Source organism: Stegostoma tigrinum, chromosome 32, assembly GCF_030684315.1.
Source record: "Stegostoma tigrinum isolate sSteTig4 chromosome 32, sSteTig4.hap1, whole genome shotgun sequence".
NCBI classification, from domain to species: Eukaryota; Metazoa; Chordata; class Chondrichthyes; order Orectolobiformes; family Stegostomatidae; genus Stegostoma; species Stegostoma tigrinum.
The window spans coordinates 21,256,066-21,277,125 of record NC_081385.1 but is presented as its reverse complement, the minus strand read 5'-3'; the positions used below and the strand labels follow the sequence as shown (position 1 = coordinate 21,277,125).

Here is a 21,060-nt window from a genome sequence, read left to right as displayed (position 1 = left end):
CCTTCATGTTTATAAAGCTCACAGAGTGATTCAGTTTTAAAGATTGTGTTAGAGAGGTCAAAAAGCACAGATCCACTCTCTCAATTAGTCACTGTCTGTTCTAGGGTGGGAACGTTGTTCAAAATAACTTGTCAAAAGAATCAGGGATAGATTAATGGTTCATATCACTGAATGCACTCTTGGCTAAACCATGCATATTTACATTGAAATCGAGTTCTGTATTAATGAACAGTTTATGAAGTACAAATAGAATGTCTCATTGCAAGAAAATTAATCCTGAGATCTCGAGTTCTCCAATGAGCACCTCTGCAAAGTGGGCATATGTACAAATCGTCTGAGGGTTGGATAAGGCTGGTTTCTGATGCCTTACATGACAAACAGTCTGTGGACATGTGGTCACAAATGATATTGATTTGGCTGATGCACTGCAGTAACCAGCATTCAGCAAATTGGATGTGTCAGTACAGTCTGGAAAGCAAGAGAGGAAAAAATTCAAAGGAAATAAAATATTTACACCTAAAAATAGATAAAGAAAAATAGCTCGCTAGAATAAAATGAGGATTCTCATGTTTGCCAATGGATTAGGAGCTGCACAAGAAAATCACCTGGTCAGAACACAGATGTGAATTAGCACATAAGGAAATTATGACTTTACTTTTTGAAGAAGACATTCTCTTCCTCCCAGAACCAGGTGTACGTCAAGTTGCCAGGATAAGCTTCTGCCTGACAGGTGAAGAGGGCATCTTGGGATATATTTACTGTGATATTTTCAGGCGGAGAGATGATGAAGGGTGGCCCTAGGAGACAACAAAAAGATCAACTGGTTAGTAATGCCAGATACAATTGGACAAAAGCCAGGGCAAAACAACAGAGCAGCAAGCAACTGGAACAGAAGATTACAGAAAACAATAAAAACATAATTGTCGAGGATTTCAAGTGCTTCAAATGGCTTTTTTACATTCTCGAATTGCAGACGAGTGTGATACTTTTGAAGCATTGTACTGGGTAATATATAGCCGTTGTGAGCAGAAGTTCAACCGACAAAAAAAAAATCGTGCCTTTAACTTGCCCTTTCAATGCTAATGGATTGGCCTCAGAGCTGATGTAGAGATTCATTAATTTCAAACTGTGTGCTTTTACTGAAGAAGACTACAATTCACACTAAAGCTATTGTTCAAAACATGTCAAAACCCATTAGATAGTTAGGCAGTGAAGCATCTCCCCTAAGTGGCTTGATCTTCCTTGTTATCACAGATTGTAGAGAAGAGTGATTTATCTGACAATGAACCTGTTCACTTTGGCTCGGGCTTACCCCAATTCAAGCTACACAAGGACCAAGACTCTTAAAGAGCAGAAATCATCATTTTGCAGAAAGATTTAAAGGTGCCTATCTGTAGAGGAGCTAGACATTACTTTCACCAGGGAGGAGATCGCGGGCTGGGGAGGATGGAATGGGGAGAACATCAGATCACAGGAGGGTGTAAAGGATCTGATCAATTAGGAGGGTCTATCCAGGGAAGAAAACATACCTGTTCTTCCTGATTCAGAAGCAGTTCTAGAAAAGCACTTGCTTGTCCAATGTATCAGTTCTACTCTCTCTCCAGCTGTTATGTAAAAGCAGGAATGCAGGTAAATGTTTAGGCTTGCAATCTGATGGCAAATATATTAGTGGTGGGAATGGACTGGTTATCCAGCTCCAACCTTCTCTGCTAGCAGTGGGTGGGTTGGATTCAAAAAGCTTTAAAAGCCTTAACATTCCACCCTCTCTAAACTCACCCTATTTGAACATTGGGGTGGGTATAGGAGGAGGACTGGTGTTAAAATTATCACAAAGTGTCTTCTTTGCTGTGCTTGTTGAATACAGGCTCTCCACACAAACCTTTTTTTTAATCAAAGGTAATTGCCACATAAGGTGACAAAATGTACATCCAACCAAAACCTGCCCTCTATTTATCAGTTAGATATTATATTCATTAACAATCATATAACATATTTCCAAGTACTTAGTTTTTCAAGGCCTGGAAAATCCAACCATTCACAAAAAAATTGTTAAAACAGATTACAAACAGAGGTGGCCTGTCTCGTTAAAGTATTTCAATTGCCAGTTTCCCTTCTAGAGGTGGGATCATCCAACCCATATTTCATATCAATAAAACACAGGAATGGGCGAATTGGTATCAGAGTTCAGATTTCTAAAGTTTTAGAATGCAATTAGAATTCAGTCCTGTAATATGTCAGCTCATGGACACCAGCTTGAGAATGTATACTCTTTAATACTCATTCATGATATATTGTGTGTGTGTGTGTGTGTGTGTGTGTGTGTATCTACATGTTCTACATGAGTGTATGCTTGTATGAGCATGTGTGCACTTATGTGTACATATGTGTGTATATGTGCATGTATCTGCATGTCTTTATATGTGAGTATATGTTTGCGAGTGTGTTAGTGTAAGTGTGTGTTTTCAAAAACCTCTACATCTGATCAATGCAAGATCCTAACAGTAGTTGATTCATTCCTCCCACTCACGCTCTTAAAGATAAACCCTTTCATTATTAAATAGCATGCAGGCTCATATACAGTTTTCAGTGTAAGTGAATCCAGAAGGTGTAGCAAATTTGACACGGAGTTCTATTTATTGACATAGCGTTCACAGATAAAAGTCAGACAGTTCCATTACAGAACAATATGCATCGATGACCCCTCAGCAGTAAAATGAAGGCAACTTTATTAAAGCCTCCACTTAAATCCCTAGGATTCTCCACTGCCTTCTCTTACATAAGTGACAATGAACATCTGTTGTCAGGTTGATGAGTTTCCCTGTTTATTACATTGTGATATAGGCATTTAGCTGATGCATGAAGATCTAGTGGCCCATGAGCCCTGTGTTCGCCTTATCAGAATCCCTTATTTGCAAAATATAAATAGAAGTCTCAGAGGTTCTGTTCACTCTGAGAGTTGGCTCTGAGGAAGCCAGACCTGTGTCAAGTACTTTGCATTTGTAAATAAAGGGTGATTTGGGGACAGGATACTGGCCTCTGTGGAATTATTTCAGTTTCTTTTGTGGGAGCTTGCTGTGCATCAAGGAACTGCTATGTTTCTCACATGACAGTGATGACTACTCTTCAAAAGTACTTAACTGGCTGCATGATTGCTTTAAGATAATTTGAAATCATGAAAAGCTTGTGATAATTGCAAGCCTTTCCTTTTTGTTTCTATTGAGTCAATTTGAAAGCCATGTGTTCTGTCATAAATACCAGCAACTATGTGAAAATTGGAAGTATTTGTATTATTTTGTTGTGTTTTGTGGTGGCAGAGTTATGCATTATGATGGAGGATGTATAAAGAAAAGGAACATGAACCATTATATTCACCCACTCATCTGCTTTTGAAGAGCTATTCAGTTGACAAGATGTAAATTCACAGATTCATTAAGGTGATTTTCAGAGAATCTTTGAAGGTTTTGATCAATTTTAAGATGTTTTACCATCAAGACATTTGATGAGGGATAAGATACATTCCAGTGCTGATTCAGATCTGGTACTAAGATGGGATAAGGGATGCCATAATTCAAAGAATACTCTACGTATGATGTCAGATCAAAGGTGGTGCACTCAACATTGGGTTCAAAGTTGTGGGTTGAATTGAATACGTAAAGCTAACTGCAAACAAGAAATGATTGCGGTAGAGTGCTACCAATGGCTCTCATTTCTATACCGGGTCTAACTACTTTTACATTCAACAGGACCTATCTCCCCCCAAACCACCACGTCTCTGTCTTCATAAATTGAGGCAGTCTGAAATTTTCACTATACTTCCAGAATGGAAATGGAAGATTGGTAGGCTTATGCTGCCGACCTTGAAATGATTGTTTGGAAATTATTTCTCCACTGAAGGGTCTTTTATATTTAGGATGTCCTTTACAGAGGATGTTGTTGCTGCTTAATCTGGTAGTTGATCCATTACCTTCTCTGGTAAACTTTATAACCTTCTGAATTTGCTTTAGAGAGGACTTATTCTCTGCTAAGTCAGACAATTGCCTCATAACATTTTTGGAAACCTCTAACTGCATGAATGTCCATCAGTTTCTCTAGGTTACTCCCCGGTATATTATTTGAAGTAATCAGGAAGGCTAATGGAATTTTGGCCCTTATTTCAAGAAAATTGCAGGATAAGAGAAGGGAAATCTTATTGCAACTACATATGGTGCTAATGAGATGACATCTAGAGTATTTTGAGCAGTTATGGCTCCCCTTTTTAAAGGAGGATATCATTTCATTGGAAACAGTTCAGAGAATGTTCACTTGGGTGATCCGTGGTATAGGAGGATTATCTTAACAGCAAAAGTTAAAAGCGCTGGGACTCTACTCACTGGAATTTGGAAGAATGAGAGGTGATCACATTGAAATATATAGGATTCTTAAGGGGCTTTACAGGGTAAATGTTGACAGGATGGTTCCCCTCATGGGAAAGTTGAAGACCAGAGGGGATAGTCTCAGAATAAGAGTTGCCAATTTAAGACTTAGATGAGGGGGGAGTTTCTTCTCTCAGAGGGTTGTGGGTCTTTGGAACTGATTGCAACTGAGAGCTGTGGGGGCAGTGTCCTTGTGTTTACTTAAGGCTGAGATAGGTGGATTCTTGATCATTAGGGCAATCAAAAGTACAGGGATATTACACAAATGTTGACATGAGGAATGTTGCATAATCGCAGTCATATTGAAAGAGAGCAGGCTCGGAGTGGGTTGCGGGGGGCGGGGGGAAGGCGTGAACAGCCTCCTTCTGTTCTTAATTCTTATAGACTTATGAAAGACAGCTGCACTGTTGAAACAAATGCTTCCTTCCTCACAGTTTCCTACATTTTCAGACCAGGAAGTTCCTTCTTCTTGACGGAGCCCATACGTTGGTCCGTCTCATATAGCTCATTTCCATTTTGTTCAACGAGTCTTCAGTTTCAACCTGATAAGACATTGTTTTGAATTATGTAAGCTCTTTATTTCAACTTGTGTAGCAGGTTGGGCGCCTTAATTCACTTTCTTTGGATGTCTTCCTGGTGAACTGGACAATTTCTTATCCTTGATTGCATTACTAGAAGAATGCAGCTTACTTATCATTATCTCTGTTGCTGGCATTGATAATCCTTCTTTGAAAGCAAAAGATTGAAATGTTGATCTTGAACGTGTGTCAGCTCATCATCTAGCAACAAAGTTAAATCTGCTGTATCATTTTTTTTCAGTTTGCTGTTCTACTATCGAACCAACTTCAAGTGATAATTTACTAATTAACTTAAGAGCATTGTAGTGCTTAGCCTTATTCTTAATAGCTGTTGCTTCTGGCAAATTTTGGTGATTTCTGTCAACTGAATATCATTTGGTGATAATAGGAATGAAACACATTTCCAGCACTCTCAAAGTCACAAACATGGAGCAAGGGCTTCTTTTCCAGCTCAGCTGGCAGGGGCACAGTGCACTGCGTACTTTCACCAGTCCTCCATTAACAATTGGATGAGACCACAAGATCTTGCCTCCTTTCATTGCTTTTCCATTGCTCAGTAGGTACCACTATACAGTCTCAGTTCCTTATATATATTATCTATTAATCATTGAGTGAGGCAATAGAAGCTACTTCTTACTGAAACTCCTCCAAAGCCCAATGAATGGAGCAACATAGCCAGGCCTCCTTTCACAGGTCCTCCATTAAACATGGGCATGACCACTGAGCCCCGTCTGCAATTGTAGCTCGCCATTGCTTAGTGGGCAGGGTAACAGACTCCAGCTTTATGTAAAGAGTAACTCTGATCACAGATGTTCCCAGACCTGCTGAATTTCTTGAGCAAGTTCTAATTACGTTTGTTCCACAAACGTCCTTCCGCTGACAGTACGGAACAATTCTCTTATCTCAACGTAGGTAACATCAATAGGTTCTGTCTTCCTTTGCCAAGAAGCCCAATGCAATCTTTTACTAGTTTAGCCCCAACCAGATGGATGGTAACAGTTTGTGCCTGGGCCATTTGATCTCTTGGAACGAGAGCATAGAACATAGAACATAGAAGAGTACAGCACAGTACAGCCCCTTCAGCCCACGATGTTGTGCCGACCTATTTTCCTTCTCTAAGATCAAACTACCCTGCATTCCCTACATTTTACTATCATCCATGTGCCTATCCGAGAGTCGCTTAAATGTCCCTAATAAATCTGACCCTACTACGACTGCCGGCAGCGCCCTCCACACAGCCACCACTCTCTGTGTAAAGACCCTACCTTTGACATCTCTACATCTTCCTCTAATCTCCTTTAAATTATGCCCCTTCTAATAGTCATTTCCACCCTGGGGAAAAAGTCTCTGGCTATCCACTCTATCTACGCCTCTCATCATCTTGTATACCTCTATCGTCACCTCTCATCCTTCTTCGCTCCCATGAGAAATGCTCTAGCTCCCTCAACCCTTCCCCATGAGACCTGGTCTACAGTCTAGGCAGCATCATGGTAAATCTCCTCTGCCACCTCTCTAAAGGTTTCACATCTTTCCTATAATGAGGTGGCCAGAACTGAACACAACATTCTAAGTCTGGTCTAACCAGGGTTTTATCGAGCTGCAGCATACCCTCACAGTTCTTAAACTTAATTCCCCTGCCAATGAAAGCCAAACACACCATACACTTTCTTAACAACCTTATCAACTTAGGTGGCAACTTTGAGGGATCTATGGATGTGGACCTCAAGGTCCCTCTGTTCGTCCACACTGCCAAGAATCCTGCCATTAATCCTGTATTCTGCATTCAAATTCGACCCTCCAAAATGAATCACTTCACACTTTTCCAGGCTGAATTCCATTTGCCACTTCTTTGTCCAGTCCAGAATCCTGCCCATTGCAACCTACAACAGCCCTCCACATTATTCACAACTCAACCAACATTTGTGTCATCGGCAAACATACTAACCCACCCTTCCACCTCTTCATCCAAGTCATTTATAAAGATCACAAAGAGTAGAGGTCCCAGAACAGATCGCTGCGAAACATCACTGGTCACTGAGCTCCAGGCTGAATACTTTCCACCTACTATCACCCTCTGTCTTCTATCGGTCAGCTAATTCTGTATCCAGACAGCTAAATTTCCCTGGATCCCATGCCTCCTTACTTTCTGAGCTAGTTGAACTCCATCCGCTACCTCCAGGATGTTGAGGCCAAGACAGGCGTGCAGGCTCAAAAGTGACAAAATATTGTCTATGATTTACTTGCCATGCTTTCAACTTTTACTTTCTCTGTATTACAGCGTTACTTACAGCATATGTTTACTCTTTAGTTATTCCATCTGGAGCATGTAGCCTTATCTCTGTAAGCTGTAACTTCTGTTTCTTTATTGTTATGGACCAAATCAGATCCTCTCAAAAATATTTTAAGAAGATGGCCTAGATCCCAACTTTTCTTATTTTAAAGGCAAATGTAAAGTGTCTATTCCCAATGCAATGCGACTGGTCAAACTACTTGATGTGAAACAAAACATAATTATTTAAACACTGTAGTTAAAATACAACCAAAGTAAGAAGAACTTAGAGTTGCTTAACTTTACTGAAAATCTTAACAGAATAATAGATAAATAACTACTATTAACTAACTGTTTCAATACCGTAACATCCTATAAACATGGCCTTCGGTAAACAAGGCAAATTTAGACACAGTTTTCTGATCCAGGAGGAAAAAACATCATGAGAACATTCAGAGACAGTGGCAGCTAGGAGACATTCAGTGAAGCTGCCGACTCTTGTTGAAACCCAGTAGCTTCTGCTTATAGCTAAACCTAAAAGCTAAAGGAAAAACTAGAAAGCCTGGTCTGTGAGAGCTGGCCACACCCAGGCTGTTTCCATTGTTCCAACTTGAAAAAAAACCCAATTCCTCAGAAATAATGGGAACTGCAGATGCTGCAGAATCCAAGATAACAAAGTGTGAAGCTGGATGAACACAGCAGGCGAAGCAGCATCTCAGGAGCACAAAAGCTGACGTTTTGGGCCTAGGCCCTTCATCAGAGAGCCTCCCCAATGTAGAGGAAGCCACACCGGGTACAATGGATGCAGTATACCACATTGGCAGATGTGCAGGTGAACCTTTGCTTAATATGGAAAGTCATCTTGAGGCCTGGGATAGGGGTGAGGGAGGAGGTGGGCAAGTGCAAGAATGTTATGAGCTCCTTTTTATTGCTATTATTCCCAGCCCTGCTCTTTTTGTTATTAATTTAAAGCTTTGTTGCCTTGCTGACAGGAATATTTAACTTTATTCCCAGAGCACAGAAAACATAGCTTTTCATCAAGCCTCAAACTGGGGATACTCTTGCGGATCCTTCATCTCGAAGGAGACTTTAACTGCCAACTGAGACCAGTTTACTTTAAACTGTTTTATTGGCTCACACTGTCTTTTTTTCCACCTCATATCAGCACTGGGTTGAGGGTTTTAAGCTGGGTGCAGCCTTTCCCATAATGTTCCTGTCAGACATTCTATGAGCCGTTTCTTAATTCAAGTGATTTTTAGCTGCTGACTGACTGCCTGAGTACTCTTAATTACTAATATTCTTAAAGCAGTAAACGCAGTTATCCTCTGGAAATGTCTTCTCCTGGATAGAACTGAATTTTTCCATTGTATTTTGAGCTTTTTAAATAATGATCCAATAGTTGCTTAACATCTCATATATTCACAGAACCAATCACTAACAAATAATTACACAGCATGGAGCTGGAGGGACACATCAGGATGGGTAGCATCAGCTTTCCTGTTCCACTGATGCTGCCTGGCCTGCTGTGTTCCTCCAGCTCCACATTACGTTATGGCAGACTCCAGCATCAGAAGTTCTTACTATCTCACTAGCAGACAATAGTTGGGATAACGTGCTTCCATCAATCTATCTTTCTACATTTGATTAACGATTAGTGATTCTTAACAAGAACAGGCACTTATCTTCAAACAGAATGTAGTTATTGTGTGACTGGAACAGGCATATCTTAAATTGGGGTGTGTTAAATGTAATTACTGAGTGTATCCAGACCCAGGGAAGACACATTTGACATCATCAGGATGAAGAGTTGGATTTTTTGAATCTCAAACCAAGAGTGTGTGATATCATTAGGTTGGGCGGAGACCACTGCAGTCTCCATCACCAATATCCCTTATATGCTCTTCTCCCACCAAACCCATGCTGACACACTCAGTACTGAATTTAAAGAATGCTACAGTGAGTTTTGAGAAGATGTGTAGTTCAGGTTGAGTTTCTGGATATGAGTTTGCTTGCTGAGCTGGAAGGTTAGTTTTCAGACATTTCGTCACCTTTTTTATTAATTTGAAAAAATATACTTTATTCATAGAATGTACAAAATAATAAAACATTTATACACCTACCCAGTCATGCAAGCCGCTCTGGGTTACCCAGGGGCTACGTACACCAACTAAAGGAAAAAAACAAAACAAAGAAAAAAAAACAAAAACAAAGAAAAAAACTAACCCGGACAACGAAATGTGAGGCTGGATGAACACAGCAGGCCCAGCAGCATCCCAGGAGCACAAAAGCTGATGTTTCGGGCCTAGACCCTTCATCAGAGACTTCATCAAAAAATACCCTGGCGGTCGTCTCCCCGCACAGTCCATGTTGGCCCCCTGATCAGTTGGGGAAGGCGCCAGCTGGGCTCAGTTACCAGATAGGGTTCTTTTTTCGATTCTGGACGAGGGGTTTCATACCGGGGTCTTTTCCCACCGCGCCTTGACAGCGGCTGCCCCAAGCTTTAGCACGTCCCTCAGCACGTAGTCCTGGACCTTGGAGTGCGCCAGGCTGCAACACTCGGTCAGGGTCAGTTCTTTCAGCTGGAAGGCCAGCAAGTTGCGGGCAGACCAAAGAACGTCTTTCACCGCATTGATGGTCCTCCAGGCACAGTTGATGTTGGTCTCGGTGTGCGTCCCGGGAAACAGCCCGTAGAGCACGGAGTCCCGTGTCACGGAGCTGCTCGGGATGAACCTCGACAAATACCACTGCATCTCCCTCCAGACCTCCTGCGCTTAGGCACACTCCAGAAGGAGGTGAATGACAGTCTCGTCCCCCCGCAGCCACCTCGAGGGCAGCGTGCGGTGGCGCAGAGATTCCGGGCATGCATAAAGGATCTCACTGGCAGAGCCCCTCTCACCGCCAGCCAAGCAATGTCCTTGTGCTTGTTTGAAAGTTCTGGCGATGATGCATTCTGCTAAACGCCTTTGGCAGTCTGCGTGGGGAACCACACGACGGGATCCATCGTCTCCTTTTCCCGAAGGGTCTCGAGGATACTACGTGCTGACCACTGCCTGATGGCCTTGTGGTCAAAGGTGTTGCCCTTCAAAACTTTCTCCACGAAGGACAGGTGGTACGGAACGGTCCAACTTCTCGGAGCGTTCTGCGGCAACAAGGCCAGGCCCATCCTTCGCAACACCGGGGACAGGTAGAACCTAGAGTAGGTAGTGACACTTGGTGTTTGCGTACTGAGGATCTACGCACAGCTTGATGCAGCCGCACACAAAGGTAGCCATCAGGGCAAGGGTGGCGTTCGGTATGCCCTTTCCCCGATTTTCCAGGTCTTTGTATATGGCGTCCCTGCGGACCCGGTCCATCCTCGACCCCCAAATGAAGTGGAAGATGGCCCGAGTGACCGCAGCGGTTCAGGGAATAGGCCAGGCCTGCACCACATACAACAGTACCGAAAGTCCCTCGCACCCGACAACCAGATTCTTACCCGCGATGGAGGGGGGCCGGAGTGTCCACCTGCCCAGCTTCTGCTTCAGTTTGGTGATACGCTCCTCCCAAGTCTTAGTGCATGCCCCAGCTCCACCAAACCAAACACCCAGCACCTTCAGGTAGTCTGTCCTGACGGTGAAGGGGATGAAGGAGCGGTCGTCCCAGTTCCCGAAGAACATGACCTCGCTCTTACCCATATTGACTTTGGCACCCGAGGCCAGTTCAAACTGGCCGCAGATGTCCAACAGCCTACTCACTGACCGACAATCGGTGCAGAAGACGGTGACATCGTCCATGTACAGGGAGGTCTTGACCTGAAGGCCTCCGCTGCCTGGTATAGTCACGCCCTTCAGGCTCATGTCCTGCCTGATGGATGCGGCAAAGGGCTCCACACAGCACATGAACAAGGCAGGAGAGAGCGGACAGCCCTGCCTGACTCCAGATCTGACGGGAAAACTGTCCCGATTCCCACCCGTTGACTGAGATGGCGCTAACGATGTTGGCGTAGAGCAGCCAGATCCAATTGCGGATGCCCTCCCCGAACCCCAATTTGGAGAGGACGTCCCTCATGTAAGCATGAGAGACCCTGTCGAAGGCCTTCTCCTGGCCCAGGCTGACGAGGCAGGCGTCCACCCTCCTGTCCTGCACGTAGGCGATCGTATCCCTGATGAACGCAAGGCTCTCAGCGAGCTTCCTGCCCGGCACAGCACAGGTTTGGTCAGGATGAATCACCGACTCCAGGACAGACCTGACCCGGTTGGCTATGACTTTGGCCAGGGTTTTGTAGTCCACGTTTAATAGTGAAATGGGATGCTAATTCTTAATTTCTTCCCTCTCCCCGTTCCTCTTGTAAATGAGGGTGATGATGCCCTTCTTCATGGACTTGCACATTTCCCCTGCCCAAAGCGCACTATCGTACACCTCCAGCCGGTCCCGGCCGACCAGAGCGGAATACAGCTCGACCGGTAAGCCGTCGCTCCCGGGAGTCTTATTCCTCTCCAAGGACTTGAGGGCTCTGGTCAGCTCGTCCAGGGATATCGGCCGGTCCAGCCACTCCCTCGTGCCGTTGTCTAAGACCTCCGTGATAGACGACAGGAACGACTCAGAGGCCGTGCTGTCCGTGGGCTTCGTGTCATACAGTCCGGCATAGAAGGATCTGCTGATCCTCAAAATGTCGGGCCGAGACGACATCACCGAGCCATTGTTCTCCTTCAGCCAGCTAAGCACAGAGCTCTCTTTGTGCACCTTCTGAAAGAAGAAACACGAGCACATCTCGTGCTGCTCCACGGAGCGGACCCTGGACCAGAAGATAATCCTGGAAGCCTCCGCGGTGAAGAGCGAGGCTTGCTGGCCCCTCACCTCGCGGAGGTCCTAGTGACATCGACCCCATCAACTGCAGAAGGAGCAGGTTCTGCACCCTTTTCTGGAGTCGTGACAGCTTTCCCCGCCTCTCCCTCGCCTTCCAAACACCCTTGAGGACAAAGAACCTCTTGATGTTCTCCTTCACCGTCTCCCACCAGTTGCCCGGAGACTCAAAGAGGGGTTTCACGGTTCTCCAGCCAGTGTACTCCCTCTTAAGCTCGTCGACGTTCTCTGGGGTCAACAGAGTCGTGTTGAGCTTCCAGGTCCCCTTGCCGGCCTGCTGGTCGTCCTGTAAGTGACAGTCGGCCAGGAAGAGGCAGTGGTCAGAGAAGAACACCGGCTCGACGCCGGTGGACCTGACCGAGAACGCCTGTGACACAAACAGGAAGTCTATCCTTCAGCGGATAGACCCGTCTGGCCGCAACCAGGTGTATCTCCGCTGCGCTCCATCTGCAGGGGTGAAGACGTTGAGCAGCTTGGCGTCCTTCACCGTGCCCATCAGGAATCTGGACGTGACGTCCAGTTGACTCCCCCCACCCGCTGTCCCCACGCCAGATCTTCCACCTGCAGCAATGATGCAGTTGAAGTTTCTGGCTAGGATGACCGGCCTGGACGTAGCCAGCAGGGATGGAAGCTGCTGCAGGACGGCCAACCGCTCACTCCGTACCATTGGGGCGTACATGTTGATCAGCCTCAGGGGAGCGTTCCTGTAGGTGACATCAGCCACTAGGAGGCACACCCCCACCACCTCCTGAACTTGAGAGATGGTGAAGTTGCGCCCCCGCAGCAGAATAGCCAGGCCCGAGGAGCGACAGTCGTTACCCCGCCCCGACCCAGATCGAAGGCCCACAGGTCCAGGCACCTGACCATTTCCTGTACCTGCTGAGGTGTGGTATCCCGCAGTCCTGCTGAAACAGGAGGTCCGCCTTGACGGTGGTCAGGTAGGCCAACGTGGACACACATCTTGCGGTGCATTTGACGCTGTGCACATTAATGCTCGCAACTCGTACCCCCATTGTGGGCAGTGACCGCAGTACCCTCCCTAAGTCCAAAGTCCAGCCCCTCCATCTGTCCCTTCATGCCCATTGCCCGGGCTAACTGTTGGACGCTCTCTGGGCTCAGGAAACCGTCCGTGCTGCCTTCCGGGTGGCATCCCCCCTATCAGGGGTGCGGAGGCAGGAGGGTCCGGCTCTGGGTCAGGCTGGGGACGCGCTGTTTCCTCTTTCCCGCCGGAAAGTTCCGGGTGGCCCTCCAGGGCCCCAGCGGCGCGTGGCTGGGTGTCGGAGGGAGCCTCAGGACGCCTCCCATCACCTGAAAGTGGGGTGCTGCTTTCCTTCTCCCTTGAGATCTTTAGCTTCTGCTTTGGACGGGCCTCCTCCGAATCTCTCTCATCAGAGGAACTCTTATAGCCCCCCTGTAGCTGCCTCTTCCTGCCTGATGGTTGCGGTGCCTGGGCCCGCTGGCGCGCCCTCCTCCTCGCTTTCTGGAGCATCGTCCTGTCGCCTCCTCCATCGACTCCGGGTTGTCGGAGGGGAGCGGAGCCTGCAGGGGCGCTTTGCTGGCCTCGGGTCCTTCCTGCGGGTCTGGGCTCTCCGGCACGACCTGGCCCTCCTGCATATTGGTGGGTCCTTGCAGGGCCCTGGTGCCTTCCTCTCCTCTGGGGGGGGCTTGCCCCGCATTGCCCCTGCCAGTGACCTGGGCGTAGATGGTCCCCCACCTCGAGCATGCCCTATAGAGGTGGCCCGCTTCCCCCCAAAGGTTGCAGCTTTTTACTTGTGGGCTTACCTAGAATGGTGACGAAACGTCTGAAAACTTACCTTCCAGCTCAGCGAGCAAACGCACATCCAATGCTACAGTGGTGCAGGTATATCTTCCAGATGCAACCTTGGGCAGATATAAACAATCTTTTGCAGTACAACAGGGAAATTATTTGCACTATTCTGATCAATATTTACACTTCTGCAGCTACAATAAAACTGATCATCTTGTCATCATCATATGACTGTAAGCAAATTGGTTGCTGTGATTCCTGCATCACAATAGTGTCTTTCAAAAGAACATTTGGCTGCAAAGAACTTTGTGACATCCTGACTTCATGAAACATGTGCTATATATGAAAGCTTTCCCTCTCAAACACATAGTCACTTAAAGTCTCCCAGCCAGTCTGCAGCTGTACAGGCAGGTTTCATAACTTTTGACAAAAAGTAGCTCAACATTTTTCTGCTGAAATATCAGTTCTTGTTTATCGGTTTTCATGTTTGCAATTTGAGATTGCAAAAAAATCCCTTATCTTCACAATTGTTAATACCTTATCTATTGGTTGAAATCTTTTCAGGTTCAGAGCCAATTACTAGCATCCACTGCTGCTGCTCACTGTATTAAATCACTTGGTCAGTGTGTGCCTAACTAGAAATTCTGAATCAAAACAACTTTTAAGTTAAAATGTTCAAAGACAGCTTTTCAACACAGTGTGAACTGAAGCCACACAAGGAGTCATCTGTAATACACTGTGTGCATAGTTGGCACAGTGTGTCGAATGGTCAGTTAGAAAATGCACAGAAATAGAACTTAACATTCAGTGTCAGGAAGAAATATCAAGGATAGATAACAAAAACAGAAGTTGCTGGAAAAGCTCAGCAGGTCTGGCAGCATCTGTGAAGAAACAATCAGAGTTAACGTTTCGGGTCTGGCGACTCTTCCTCAGAACGTCCTGTTCTGAGGAAGGGTCACTGGACCCAAAATGTTAACTCTGATTTTCTCTTCACAGATGCTGCCAGACCTGCTGAGCTTTTCCAGCAACTTCTGTTTTTGTTCCTGCATTACGGCATCTGCAGTTCTTTCAATTTTTATTAAAGATAGATAATTCAGTTCTCTCTCTCTAAATGTATATATAGATAAAATGTTAAAAATTAAGAATCCGAATTTCAAATCTGATCAAAGTTTTCAGTCCTTATTGTGGGTTTTGGGAATCTTCATGGGCTAGCTTCCATATTCATTAAGCACATAAAGTTAGCCAAGATGAATGCATGCAGCTAAGCACATTCAACATAGCAGATTCCTGCTGAGACAGAGCACATCCTTGAGTAGGGGGTGATAAATGCAAAGCCAGGAAGCTGTATCAGCTTATAATGAACTAGAATGCAAACTAAATTTAAGAACGAACAATAAAAGGATCTGGGTTAAGCTATCAAAGTATGACTTTACTGAGCTAACATGATTAACAAAAGAAAAGAAAAGTTAAAGGTAATGAGAAAGTACTGACGGCAAGGGAATAAACTCAGTTCAATAGGATCAAGGCAATCTTGAGAAATAGAAATAAGAATGGACCTTCAACTACTGTCCCAGCTTTAAACCTTGAAAGAGTAAAGCAGACAGTGACCTGATAAGTGACATGACATTGTAGAGAATAAAAAACTAGCGCATCCGGGTTCAATGTGACTGGCGATGCTAGTGGTCAAATACATTCAATGATTTGTCTGTCTGTAAAAATATATCCTGTACTGTGTATAAATTGCTTGCAAACCAGGATTACGTTTATATTCTTTAATACAGCATTGTTAAAGTCAGGTTCTCAAATCTATTAATACAAAAAATTAAAATCCTACTCTTGGAAATAAATACTGGGTTGGATAACATTTCCACAAAAATGAGTTTACAAATATTGTCATGTAAATAATAGAATAAAGATACTGAGCAATTAAGATTTATGCAATGATATGGAATGGTGGAGAATAGCAGCCACTTAGTCATTTTTCTACTGTGATACAGCAATGTCATTCAAATACATCGCAGAACATTCAAGTTCCCAAACCATGCCTTATTCCCAGTGGTTTTGCATCAAAGGCCAAAATTTGAATTTTTCTTTTGCTCTTCACCAGGACTCACTTGTACTCAAGCTTCTTGGGCCTTTGCAGGAAGAAGAATGTCTGCTGGTCTAAGCTCTTCATGAGAATAGGGGGATGGGGAGAGGGTTCTGAAATAAATAGGGAGAGAGGGGGAGGCGGACCGCAGATGGATTTAGGAGAAGATAGGTGGAGAGGAGACAGACAAGTTAAAGGGACAGGGATGGAGCCTGTATAAGTGAGTATAGGTGGGGAGGTAGGGAGGGGATAGGTCAGTCCAGGGAGGGTGGACAGGCCAAGGGGGCGGGATGCGGTTAGGAGGTAGGGAATGGAGGTGTGGCTTGAGGTGGGAGGAGGGGATAGGTGAGAGGAAGAACAGGTTAGGGAGGTGGGGATGAGCAGGGCTGGTTTTGGGATGCAGTAGGGGGAGGGAAAATTTTGAAGCATGCAGTTGCCCCCACACCTCCTCCCTCACTCAAATCCCAGGCCACAAGATGACTTTCCACACCAAGATGTTCACCTGCACATCTGCCAATGTGGTATATTGCATCTGCTGTACCTGTTGTGGCTTCCTCTACATTGGGGAAACCATGCAGAGGCTTGGGGACCACTTTGTAGAACATCTACGCTCAGTTCGCAATAAACAACTGCACCTCCCAGTCGCGAACCATTTCAACTCCCCCTCCTATTCCTTAGATGACATGTCCATCCTGGGCCTCCTGCAGTGCCACAATGATGCCACCCGAAGGTTGCAGGAACAGCAACTCATATTCCGCTTGGGAACCCTGCAGTCCCATGGTATCGATGTGGATTTCACAAGCTTCAAAATAACAAGTTTTGAGATTTGTAGCTCAGGTTGAGGTTCTGGATCTGAGTTTGCTCGCTGAGCTGGAAGGTTCATTCTCAGACGTTTTGTCACCATTCTAGGTAACATCATCAGTGAGCCTCCGACGAAGCGCTGGTGTTATGTCCCGCTTTCTATTTATCTGTTTAGGTTGTTTGTTGTCTTTCAGTGTTGTTTCTAACGCTGCTAAGAAATCTTTCTTGTCTGCATCCCGGAAGTTGTAATTTAATCCTGTTACTAAGACGGCTTTTTCAGTGTCCTAAACAGATAAATAGAAAGCGGGACATAACACCAGCGCTTCACTGGAGGCTCACTGATGATGTTACCTAGAATGGTGACGAAACGTCTGAGAACGAACCTTCCAGCTCAGCGAGCAAACTCACATCCAGAAGCTTCAAAATCTCCCCTCCCCCCACCGCATCCCAAAACTAGCCCAGCTTGTCCCCGCCCCCCAATCTGTTCTTCCTCTCGCCTATCCCCTCCTCCCACCTCAAGGATCACATCCATTCCCTACCTCCTAACCTCATCCCACTCCCTTGACCTGTCCATCCTTCCCGGACTAACCTATTCCCTCCCTACCTCCCCACCTATGCTCACCTCTACAGACTTCATCCCCGCCCCTTTAACTTGATGGTCTCCTCTCCACCTATCTTCTCCTGTATCCACCTTCGATCTGCCTCCCCCTCGCTCCCTATTTATTTCAGAGCCCTCTCCCCATCCCCCTTTTCTGATGAAGGGTCTAGGCCCGAAACATCAGCTTTTGTGCTCCTAAGATGCTGCTTGGCCTGCTGTGTTCATCCAGCTCCACACTGTGTTATCTCAGATTCTCCAGCATCTGCAGTTCTCATTATCTCGGTGTGCTGGTCTAGGCTTGTTACACAGTGAGAGGAGGACATGGCAGTATAGCACTGTAATGTGGATTGAAGCATTAATGTGGGATTGCAGGAGTAAAGCTTATTGGCTTCAGGTTATTCTTCACTCTGCTGTGAAAATATTGCAATTGTTAACTGATTCAATTATGAGCATCATTTTGATGAAATACATTATCCAAGACCATATCGGCCGATTATATATTTCCTTGATGGATAACAGCATTGACATTGGGAAATTCTAGCTAGATGGGATCTAATTCTCCTCACGAGCAAGTAACAAAGGATATTGATTCCTGGCTGTGTGTAAAATAACTGGATCTCAGTACAGCATATCGACTCTCATTACCATCTCCACATTTGTTCCAAGTAATTGTAAATTATTTTGCAATTACTTCCACAATTTGCTTCAGCATTTTTATTTTTGCATTATCTAGCTACAGCATGAAGTTCACGTGGAAACCTGATCATGGCACTTGTACAAGATACTCAATAGACAGTAGCTGACTGTCACTCTCTGATTAGCACAGACCAATAATGTACACCTTCCACTGGAAAAAAAGACACTACGGTGAAACTGCATTCCGACAGTCCCAGCAAATATCTCAGAATCCTGAGTATGAATCCGGATTGAACCCATTTCAGGATTTCCTGTCTTGTCTTGGGACTGGATGCTCAATAGATGCAGCATAGATGTTCTATAAATAAGAAAGGAAAATCTGGATTTGTCTCCAAGTTTTCAATCATTTCCTCCTCACCTCAGGCATCCTGAGACCCCTATGGACCCATCAGGCCCTGATAGTGTTCCGATATTATCGTGTACAAGACACAAAACAAATGAATATTTATTCAAGAATGTCATTTCCAACCTCAGCAGTGTGCCAGGCCATGTCAGTGCTTATAACATAGATTGCACACCTTCACCACCCCCAACAGCCCTATGTCCAGAAGACCGGTCGCCAAAATGCCAGGGCGAAATAACAGAAACATGACTTGTTAGGTCAGTATTCTGTATCAACTTTTAAGAAACAGAGAAATGAAAGTTGCCCATATGTAGTTGTTATAGATCAACAAGACAGTCAAAATTTAATTTAAAAAAATCAACAAGGAAAAGAGAATCATGTTATTAATTATTTTACATGGCTGAATGTAAACCAATGTTACTTTCCCTTTGTGACTGAAGCACTTCTTTATACTAAATTACAAATATTTCACTTAGTACTTTTCCCTAATTTATGACGTAAATATCTTGCTTATTAAAGCCTGTCTGGTGAAATGAGTTTTAAGAACAGATATGATATCTCAGTTTGCTGGGCAGATTTTAGCTTCATCTGGTGATTCTGCTCAATTTGCTTTATTCTTTCTCTGTGACTTTGAAAAATGGAACAATTTACCAGCACTAGGGGCATGAGGAAGATGACCAGCCTTACTTTCCATTGAGCAATAAAGGTTTCATTACACTGGCTGGTCCGGGAATTACTTTCTTCATTTCTTCTGTGCAACAACTCCTTACAAAAATTACAGGGACAAGCTGCACTGAAATCACTATCAAATCCAATCCAGCTAATAACTGTCCCATCAGCCTACTCTTCATCATCAATACGTGATGAAAAGTGTCATCAGTAGGTGCTATCAAATGGTATTTACTCACCAATAGCTCAATGATACTCAGCTTGGGTTCTGCAGGAATAGTTGGTTCCAGACATCATTACAAACTTGGCTCAAACATGGCAAAAAGAGCTGAATTCAAAAGATGAGGTGAGAATGACTGCTATGGGCAGCACTGGATTCTGTGTGACATTACAGTGCCGCAGTAAAACAGAGATAAATGGGAATGGGGAGAAATCTCTGCACTAACTGATATCATACTTAGCATAAAGGCAAACCTTTGTGGTTGGTGTAGGCCAATTCTCTCAGCCCTGGGCCTATGCTTTCAGCAGCTGCACTTATTGCTTTAGACAGCGTCCAGATCCAGCAGTAGTCGTAAATTTCATCAATGATCTTCCCTCCACCACGAGGTCAGAAGTGGCGATGTTCACTGACCACTGTACAGTTTTCAGCACCATTTGCAATTCTTCAGATAATGAAGCAGTTAGACAAGGGTAACATTCATATCTGGGTTGATACATAACAAGTCATGTTCACGGTATCCAAGGATTATTTTTATAAACAGTGACAATATCCACAAGTGTATGCTTAATTCCTGGCCTTGATATTTTACGGCATTGCCATCACTGAATTCTCCACATCCAACATCGTAGGTATCACCACTGACAAAAAAAATACTGAGCTGGATTTGGCCCGTTAAATATTTACTCCCTCCTCCTTTAGCATTATGACAATATGTACAATTTACAAGATGCACTGAAGTGTCTTGCCGAGTCCCTGACCTATGCTAATTCAAGGCTAAAGTGCTCACTTGAAGGATTGCAGAATTTCAAGAATGTGGTTTGTCACCACATCCTCTCAGACAATCAGGCTGGTAAAAAGAACTGTTAGTAGTGCCTACATCACAGGAAAGAATAAAAACTAGCACGCTAAAGCACTGCAGATTTGAAATACTTCTTGTGAATTATTTCTCATGGATGTTCAGGTAGTGGCTCTAATTGTGAAAGAAGTTGATTAGTTTCCAATTAAGTCCCCTGCAGGAACCTGTTGGATATCTGTTTTAATGTATTGATGTTGTCTTCAACTGTAAGAATATACATAATTCTAAGCATGGCAACTTGAGAGGTCTGGCCCACCACAGACAGAAGTGAAATAATAGCAGAACTGGAAGATGAAAGGGAAATTCAGTAACAGAACCTGCCACTCTGTGAGGCCAATTAGGAGCACAGCTTAGACAAGACCTTTTTATAAATCAGGTGAGGTGGGACTTGAATGAATGAAAAGAAAATTATTTGTGAAACAAGAGATACCTTCCATACTCTTCTTCACAAAAAAGTATCATTGCAAATTTGCTCAAGAGACGAATAGCCTTACTGATCACCGCATTCTACAAACTTAATCATTACTTTAAATAAAATTGTAAGTATAAGAAACAGAGACAATAGCTTAAACTAGTGGGAGCCAATTTCCAGACTGATAACTGTACATTTGTCCCCTCACAGAAAGTGACCACTATTTGTAATACATTTCCAGATCAAGTGCACGAAAACGCTGGAACTCACAGTGTTTTAATCCTGCAGTGAGGGCCTGTATGATGCTTCACGGATGTGGACTTCATTGGCTGGCCAGCATTCATTGTATATCCCTAGTTACCTTCAGAAGGTGGTGGTGAACTGCCTTCTTGAACTGCCGTAGTGCATTTAGTGTAGGTAGACCCACGATGCTATTAAGAAAATACTTTCTGGGTTTTGATCCAGCTGCATTGAAAGAACGACAATGTTCTTCCAAGTCAGGATGGT

At 44.5% G+C, this 21,060-nt stretch overlaps 1 protein-coding gene across 6 annotated transcripts in view; it reads right to left on the bottom strand.

The window, feature by feature from the left end:
* igsf9bb (immunoglobulin superfamily, member 9Bb) overlaps positions 1 to 21,060 on the bottom strand; it is a 635,068-nt gene that overhangs the window by 160,009 nt on the left and 453,999 nt on the right. For all 6 annotated transcript variants that reach the window (XR_007250530.2, XR_007250531.2, XM_048562092.2 and 3 more), the window contains exon 6: positions 656 to 797. Coding sequence is in view for 4 of the 6 variants with exons in the window: in XM_048562092.2 (XP_048418049.1) it covers positions 656 to 797 (142 nt within the window). In the remaining 2 variants the exon portion in view is untranslated. The remainder of the gene's footprint in view (positions 1 to 655; positions 798 to 21,060) is intronic.